Source organism: Centrocercus urophasianus, unplaced genomic scaffold, assembly GCF_019232065.1.
Source record: "Centrocercus urophasianus isolate 14NV4802_14NV808 unplaced genomic scaffold, USGS_Curo_1.0 seq_12, whole genome shotgun sequence".
NCBI classification, from domain to species: domain Eukaryota; kingdom Metazoa; phylum Chordata; class Aves; order Galliformes; family Phasianidae; genus Centrocercus; species Centrocercus urophasianus.
The window spans coordinates 4,677,768-4,687,053 of record NW_024884364.1 but is presented as its reverse complement, the minus strand read 5'-3'; the positions used below and the strand labels follow the sequence as shown (position 1 = coordinate 4,687,053).

Genomic DNA, 9,286 nt, shown 5'->3' with positions numbered 1-9,286 from the left:
TTTTTCCTTTTTCCTTTTTCCTTTTTCCTTTTTCCTTTTTCCTTTTTTTGTAGTAAGCACATTGAGGGCTAACCTTCAGATTTTGTAACCTGAATATGAGCATAAAAGTTTCAAGGGTATGAGTTCATTATATTCCTGAGAATTGTCACTTGGAATGATTGTAAAGGTTAACTGTTTGAGTATGCAGCATGCACTAAGTGGAACCAATCTACTTTCTACTGATAATTCTCTCTGCTTTTGATTCTAGAAATCTGTGCAGTGGTCTCTGCCTTACATTGTATTTGGAGCAACTGGTTTATTGTCTGGGCTCTTAAGTTTATTGTTGCCTGAAACCTTGAACAGCCCTCTGCTAGAAACTATTTCAGACCTACAGATATGCTCATACTGGAGACTGGGGGATGAAGCCATGTCACTGCAAACCCTAGATGGCTCGCAGGTATTTTATTATTAATAATTCTTTTCCCTAGCATTTCAACTTTCAGCCTGCACGTCCCACTCTGAATGCTCTAGGATAGTAATTTTTGGCCTGTGGAGAATAGGTCCTAAGGAGATGCTTAAGATAGTTCAGTAACCTTACTATCCCATCTGAATTGTTCCATGGAAATACAGGCTGAAACATAACTGGGTTAATTTATCCCTTTGGGACCGAAAGCATGGACTTTTTGGGGGGCTGGATGAAGGACTTGACTCTTAAGACAGATTGCTATGATATGCTTCATATACAGCTGGCCATTGACATTTCTGAGAAGTGGTAGATGTTAAGGAAAATTCTTGCTAGCAAAACAAGTCTATCATATGAATCTCAGAATTGCACAGAATCATAGGGGTTGGAAGGGACCTCCAGAAATCATCGAGTCCAACCGTATATTGATGTCAAGTTTGTACCAGCTGTTATTTTGGTAATTACATTATTATTGCATCTTAACCTAGATGGCTTACTAACAGAAAGTGATTCTAGCAAGCAGTACAGTTGTTTTAATTTAGAGGAGGGGAAAAACATCATTTTTTTTCCTGCTAGCCTAATAAGGTCAGTATCACCATTTGGGGGTGATGTACATCTATGAATATGCATGCAACTGGATTCACTTTCAAAACAGTCTTCTAAAGATTAAGTTTTCTGTCCTTGCATTTCTTCAGGCCTTCTAAAAATCTTGAACAAGATTATTTATTGTCATTTATATATATATATGTATATATAAAATAAATATAAACATAAAAATTATCTATATTTTATATATATATATATATATATATATAGTTTTATACGAAGAAAGTGCTGTTAAAATGGGAAGCTGTAAAACATTAACCCTATTTGACAAGGCCACAGTGAGGTCTGTGAAGCTGTTATTAGGAAGTGATAGAGTTTATTTGGCATATCCTGAATTTCCCCTGTGGAATCCGCTGTCCTTTTGTACCACTTTAAGGATAACATGCATTCTAGATGCCCAGAGCGGAGGTTTTGTCCCTGTTAACGTACACAAACGTGATATTCAAGTTGGGTGGCATCCAGCGATAGTCTGATTCTCCTCAAATCATTTTAGAAATAAAAAAGAAGCATAACCTGATTCCCTTTATATCTTCTGACAGTTTCTAGTCCTCAAACTGTTTGAAATTCTTTTGCAGTTACACACATTGCCATAGCAAAACTCCACTGAAGACAGATCTAAAGCTACAGATTTTGCTTGTGTGGTTCTGTCAGTCAGGAGTATGATTTCCATTTCTGTTTTTCACCTTCTTTCTCACCCTGCTTTGCATATGATTAGTCAGCCAGAAGTCTTAGAATAGATGTAAGCATAGTGGAAAAAATCCTAAATATTCATTTAAATTAAATGGAGAATGCTAGCAGTAGACTAATCATTACTTGGATAATCCATACTGGTTCAGTGGAAAATGCCACACCAGCAAAATAAAAATCAGTTAATTATAATAGTTGATTTTAGTTTGGGTATGTGATATGAATTATGCTATTGAAAGGACTCCAGCTGGTGTAAATATGCCTGTCAGAGTTTATTTTCTGCCCATACAAACCCGTAATGTTTTTCCTTTTCCATAACACCTTTGTTTAGTATCAGAGTGGGACCTTTTTAAATTTAACTTGCATAGAAAAATGCCCATGATACACATGAAGAAGTAATAATTCAGAATGCAGAAACCTTTACCTGATCAAATGATCTTTGTGTTCTGAAGCTCTGTCTCCAGTTGCTTGCAGGAGAGTAGAGTCCTTAGGCTTAAATGAAGAAAGCTGAGTAGACTACCACTTCAGAACCATCCTAGCCATTTTCTCTTATGCATGGATTTTCTGTGGTATACTGATAGAGCCAGGAAAGTCCATCCAGTATAAGCCAACTCTTTCCAAGAGATTTTGAAGAATTAAAAGTACAAACAAATGTAGATTCACAAAGCGTTAACAGTGTTTTGACTTGTCTTTTCTCTACCAACCTTCTAATAGAGTTATAGTGCTTTGTGTTCATTTATTTTCAGATTTTTTTGATGGCTTCTTTGTTAACCAATTGCTTCATTTTTCTTTCTAGTCTGGAGACAAGGACAATTCTGCAGGAAGTGGAAGTGAAGATGAGGAATTCTATGATGCTAACGAAGAGACCCATATGATCAAGTAATGAAGAGAAGAAACACAGACTTGTTCTCTTTTTTTTTTTTTCTTCCTTGTCCAGTCAGTCCAGCTCAGAGATGAGAGTACTGGAAACCACCTATCAGGGAATGTAATTGGGCAAGTGCCTGTGTCTTTCCTGAGTAGGAAGGGAGTTTAAATACTGTTGAGATTAATTACACCACTGTTTCTTTTCATGTGAGACAGCCATTCAAATACTTGTGGGTAGGAATGAGAGAATGCACAGACTACATTTGAATGATAGCAAGGGAAGGATAATGCATTTCTGAAACAGAAAATTATCAACTATTTGTGCAGATCATCGGTGCTTTTGTATATTCAGAGGGTTGGTTTTGAGTCATCCTAAACTGATGAACTTGAAAATGTTCACTTTTTTGTTTTTTGTGGAATGAAAGTGATTGCACAGTATTTTGTGTGCTACCCCAGGAGGAACGAACTTATGAAATTGTATGTTAAAATGGCTTTTACATATTGAGTGGGGGAGAGGCAACTATGAACATAAGGTTTTTCCTTCAGGCATGTGGACACCTGTGTAGAATTACAAGGTACAACTGATCAGTTCATGGCCTATCCATGAACTTTGTGATGATGAAAGGCTGGGAAGAGTCCATAACATCTGTAGATATAGAGGATGTTGCTGATTTCTCTCTCCTCTATCCACCAAACATTCTCTTGGTCTGCCTTATGCATAGATTTGCCACATTTCCCACATCTCAGAACTGCTGTTTGTAGCTTTGCCTACTTCTACTTTGTCTTCACTTTTCTATAAATATTAAAGCTTAGCAACTTCTCTGCCTGTGCAGTGAAGTAACTCTGTTTAAGGATGTAATTTCATAAGTAGCACACAGGTGAGGTCTTTATCGCATACTGTGTAAGGTGAAGTGTGTTTTTAGGGTATTTAGCTCATTTCTATGGACCTATCTGCATCTTCATTTATGGAAGAAATGTAAGCATTAAGTGACAAGAGGAGCCATGGGCTGCTGTTACATTTTGTAGGATTATTGCAGAAAGCTGCTAATATCTGTTTAAAATTCTTTTGCTCTTAAACTCTTTAAGCCAGTGTTTACTGGATTACTTGACCTTGTTGAGGAAGACAGCTTCATTCTTTAGTTTACACTACACTTTGTTTAGTTAGAAGGATACAAAAATCTTGAAGTATGAGCAAGTGCAATGTTGTGACTAAAAAATAAGGCCTTAGGAAGATTCAACTTTTATCCTCTAACTACTTGCTTGCTATTTATTAAGATTGATTTCCATGAGTTGTTTGCTAGTTTTTATATTTGAGGTCACTAACAAAGTGAAAAGAGCTGTTGACCTTGTGAGACATTTTTTTATGTGAATAGTAGATTTAGAAAATGGAATTTAAAAAAAAAAAAAAAAAAAGAGTTGTCAGCTGAACTTATTCCAGTTAAACTGGGAAGTTCGTTTACTCTGAAATGAAGTGAAACTGAACAATATCTGAAGTTTACAGCTAGCTGCTTGATCTTTGTTCATTGGAACTGTAGCACTGAGGAAAATCTAACTACCCTGCTTGGTGCAGCAGGCAGCCCAGAGGCTACAGAGTGCAGCATGTAGTACTCCAACTTGATCTGAATTTGATTCACACATTGGCTGTGAGTACAGTAGGGAACTTCAATCCCTGTGGAAAAAGTGTCTTCAGTTTTTCTTCCAGACTGCTGCATCATTGTTGTAGCAAGGGCATTTTCATCTTGGCTGGATATTTTTTCTGCCTATATTTGGCCCTTATGCCTGGTTGAAAATTTCTCTGAATAAGGTACTTGGAAAAGCATGGAATGTTGAGTATATTTATTCAAAGATATTTTTAGTTCTGTATTCACATTTTGAATTATGGATAGTTGGAAAAGCATCAGGTTTGGTTTCGTTGTTGATGACTTTTGAAGACATAAAGCCCGCTTGCTTGAAAGCAAACAGTGGTAAGCCTGGCATTATTTGCATGCTGTCAAGATCCAGCACATTTTTTAGCTGCTTATTTTCCTCTCTTATATGGTATGTAGAGTAAGTTTCCCTGAGAGGCAGACAGGAACTGTTAGCCATTCTTTGTCCATAGTTTGTGTGTCATCTGCTACTGGCAACACAGGACGTCATGCCCACACAGTTCTCGGTAGGAAGAGTAAGATGTGACAGTTCAGATGGGGAGATTACTTTGCAGAGCCTGAGTTGAATATTTGTGGTTCTTTGATTTTAATCAGTCTTCAGCTTGTTATCAAACTTACTTCTCCATTCATGCACTTTTGTATTGTAAGTATAGATGTAGAAAATTCAAAAACGAGAGTGAAGAAAGTGTATTTTTTGTTTGATAAGTTACTGTACTTTATTTTAGAAATATAGGAATACTTTGTTTCAGCTGAAGGATGGAGTACTGATTCTCTTTCCCACTCTTAGAGCTGCCTCTAATCATGCTCTCTGACATATAGTGTATCTAGGCATCTGTGCAATTTGTGAGCATGGTGGTAAATATGTCTGAAGAGCTCATGAGAGCAGTACTGTTATTTGATGGTAGAAGTCAGTCTGGCCTGATATACTCAACACCTGTGTCAGGAATGTCTATATGCAGCTGTTTACCAAACAGGACAGTTATTTTGAGTCTCACAGCTCCTATTTTGTTGCAAGATGTATTAAGTGAATGAAAGACCTGTGTAAGAAAACTTGTGACATCTGAGCATAGAATTGGAGTGTGAACAAGTTTATACAGAATTTTCCATGCCATGTCTTTTTAATGCCTTGTCCAGTCTATGTTAATCTTAACCAGATTATCCAGGTGCTACAGTTATTTCTGTCTAATAGAGGTGTGCAGAATTTTCACCCTGACAGTCTGAATTTACTGAACTTTCTCATCTTATTTTGGTACTACTAGCTCCTGTCATCCTGGAAAAAAAGCTCTTGTGTTGCCTAATGGAGAGTAGATTTTTATTCTGCTCTAATTGATTGTAAGTGCCTGTATTATGAAAGGCTTTTTAATTTCCTCAATCAACTTGATATGGGACTGTGTGTAAAGTAACATCATAGAACTGAATGATGTATGTGCCAAAGACTGCTTTTGCTGGAAAGCAATGGTCCAATACTGGTTCTAGCTGCATTCATTTGGAATTCCTCCATGCAGCCTGCCAAAACTGGTGCATACAAGCATCTCCAGAGCGTTAGGGGATGGAAAGTTACCTTTGCTTGTCTTTCCTTTTTCAGTTCACTTAAATATTTTGTGTTTTCTGAAAGGAGAAAGTGTAGGATTTGTAGAAGAGCTGAGTATGCACCTCTTGTCAATTAGAGAAATCTGCAGAGCCTGTTTGCTTCTGCCAAAGCTTACTCTCAAAGACTGATAAAATCTGGTTTAAAAACTGCACACTGGAATTGTAGTTCAGCCATCAGCCTTACAAATTAGCACTGCCAGTAATGGCTTGCCTCAAGCATTGTAGGATATAGCAGATTTTTATAAAAGGTGCAGTTTGAGGCATTACTAAATAGTAATTTCTGTAGTTCAACTCCCTACTACAACTACAAAATTCAGTGCTAGTCAGCTCTATCGTGTCAGTTTGATTTCCCAGCAAATGGGCAAGTGTCTAAATGTTTGTGCAGCAGGAGGTGGATGCCATCAGAAGAGTGGTTTAGAGGAAGTAATCTGCATTCTCCGCTGCATATGCAGAATGAAATAAGGCTGTGATGTGTCAGGATCTTCTCTTATGTAGTAAGCTCATGGAAGTACATTTAAACAGTTTAAACAGAAGCTCATAGGAGTACATTTAAACAATTGCCTGCCCATCTTCAATTATAAAAGCCTTTAGAGAATGATGATCTTTTACATGCAAGTTAATGCTCGCCAACACATCTGAGATGCTTGTATTACACTCGCTGCAGCAGGTAGGCAAGAAAATGTGGCAATAAGAACATCTTTGCCTATACTGGGACAGTTAACTTTTTCTGAAAGATATCCCAGGAGAAGTATCTAGTACATCCATGTTCAAACAAAATATTTTAAAATGATGGAAACTTGACTGGGAAACAGACGTTTCTGATAGCAGCTTGCAGGGGAAAAAAATCATTGTTTCAAACTGGTTAAAAGCTTTCTAATATAGAACTGCTGAGTGGTTTGTAGTAAAAGAGTTTATTGCACTTCTGTGATGTCAAGTATGACTCCAAATGACAGTTTTTCAGTACTAGACTCACCTCACTCCCCAAAGTTTAATCCAGTTCTCCATCTGTTCTTGTTAAAAATATGAAGGTCTTTTAGCAACCAGGAATATATTTTTCATATGGATATATTTGTTGCACTACTTTCCTTCTTGAATCTAATTTTACTTCCATTTTTTAAGCTACTACCTCCTTAAGTTGAGCTTTTTTGTCACTTCTGTATTTAATAGAATTTTAGATAATATAAAATATTTCCATTTTTTTTAATTTATGTAGTAATCCATGATTTAAACAGAAGGAAGACTTGTGCTTTTAAAAGTTTTATTTAAAGGCTTTTCAAAATTAGCTTAAAATGCTTATGCTTTTGGAGGACCAGAGTTATTGCACCTTTTAGAATCTGGGTTCTCTTGTTTGCACTGTTGTTAAGGGCAAAAAATTAAGGGCAAGAAACTTTTATTTTTGTGCTAATCTCCATTGAGGGGATAACTTGAGGGGAAGGAAGTTTTGAGTTGGGAAATTTAACTTATTGCCAATTAAAGAGCTTCTATTTATTGCTGTTGGTATTGAGGCAGAGAAAAACAAATGGGGAGAGACGCTGCTTCTCTTTGGATGCTCTTCCATTGCCATCTTGGTGGTCTCCTGTCCCTTGGTTGGATATTACTCTTAGTTCCTTCAGCAAGGCAACAAGTACCTCGGGAGATTGGGATCAGCACATCGTACTTGCTGTCATACTTGCTCCTTATTTCTTTCTCTGCTGCTCTACTGTGGGTTTCCTCACTGGATTCAGTGCCCTTTAGAGCTGCATCTCCTTCTACGTCTCATCCTCTCAGCCCCTGCTTTGGCTACAGTTCTTTTTTGGTGTTTCTTCTACCCTGCTGTCACCCCTCTCCCATCCTGTGCTGGCATAGTCTTCTCTTATTTTTTTTTTTCCTCCTCCTTCTATAAATATTGTCTTTTTCTCTTAAATATGCTTTTAAATATTTTAGATGTGCCACAACCTCCTCTGATTGTCTGGAGCATTGGGATGAAATGGGTCAGTGCCTAGTGTCCAAAATAGGCAATGGGCCCAAACTGAAAGACATGTGGATCTGCCTAAGCATAGAGAAACACTTTTTTTTTTTTTTTTTTTTTTTTTTACTGCTAGGATAACCTATCACTGCCACAGATTGACAGAGAGGTTATGGAGTTGTTGGCAGTGTTCAAAAGCCATCAAGACAAGGTCCAGGGCAACCAGCTGTATGGGACCCTAGATGACCTCCACTACCAAAACTCTTGACAGGTGTGCCTAATACATGACTCCACAATGCTTTCTTTCAGATCGAGTCCTTAAAGGGCTGACAGTTACTACGAGCAAAACTTGGCACCATATTCCTTTTGTGTTTCTATCGTCTTAGGTCAAATAAATGAAACTCCTTAGGATATAAGCAGACATTTATAGCCAAGTTCTGTGTCTGGTTACATGTTTGTATTCTTACTGATTTCAGAAGACAGATCTTAGATTTCCACTTGACCAGAAGAACAGCCAAAGGGGTAAGCTTCCTTCTCTCTGCTTAAGCCTTCATCATCATGAAATCAAATCTTTCTACAGTCTCTGTATCTTGTAGACGTAAAGTCCTGGTTAGCCCAGAGGTGAGTAACAGAAAAGAGGCAGTACAGGGAATCGATTTTTGTTTGCAGCAGTGAATCAAATTGTATATAGGTGGTGTGCATATTTTTAAATATTTTTTTGGGGGGGACTTGAATACTGACTGTTACGAGCCTTCCAGCATTAAAACACAGACTGATAAATGTCAGAGTACTTCTTTAGTTGTATCCGTGCGCTGTTGTTAAATCAAAGTTGTACTGATGAGAAGTCTCTGTTTAGAATACTTGATCTGAGAAGCCACAGTTAAGGCATCATGAGCTTTTCCATAACAGACCTTGTATGGGGTTATGTCCATGCATTCTGTGAGCAGTTGTTGGGTCCATCTCTTTTTAAACTGTTCTTTCCTGTAAGCAAGGGACCATAGCAACAAGTGTAGAAATATTCAGAGTAATTGCACTTACCTGTTTTGTTTTCTTAATGTATTTCCTATGCATACTGCCTTACCCATACGTACTGTGCTTCACTGGTGGTACTAAGGGTAAATATCAGGTTTTTAATTTATAATATATAACATGATTTTTTTAAAAAATAATAATAATTCTGTAACATTAGGTATTTATTTCAAGACAGAGGAAGAGATGTTGCTAAGCCCAGGTGAATTTAATCAAAAGTTAATATTGGTGGTCTTTATTCTCAGTTAATTTCTGAACGGTTTTGATCATTTGAAATAAATACAATATTTTAAGATTTTTTTTGTAGAGGAAAGCTCACTTTCAGGTGACTAGTAACAGCTCTGATACTGCCTCTGACACGTGTACCTTCATATAACGTCTTTGTAACTTATTTTGTGCCTTTTCTCCCCCGACACAAAAAATCTCTCAATAAAAACAAACTCTTTTGGAACACTGTAAACCTATTTTATTGTACTG

The 9,286-nt window shown here is 37.2% G+C and overlaps 1 protein-coding gene across 1 annotated transcript in view; it reads left to right on the top strand.

Moving 5' to 3' along the window:
• Positions 1-9,273, top strand: part of SLC22A15 (solute carrier family 22 member 15) — a 27,487-nt gene extending 18,214 nt beyond the window's left edge. Inside the window, exons 11-13 of the mRNA XM_042809623.1 lie at positions 248-436; positions 2,532-2,614; positions 7,917-9,273. Coding sequence (XP_042665557.1) covers positions 248-436; positions 2,532-2,614; positions 7,917-8,022 — 378 coding nt within the window. The 3' untranslated portion in view covers positions 8,023-9,273. The remainder of the gene's footprint in view (positions 1-247; positions 437-2,531; positions 2,615-7,916) is intronic.
• Positions 9,274-9,286: the final 13 nt, after the last annotated feature.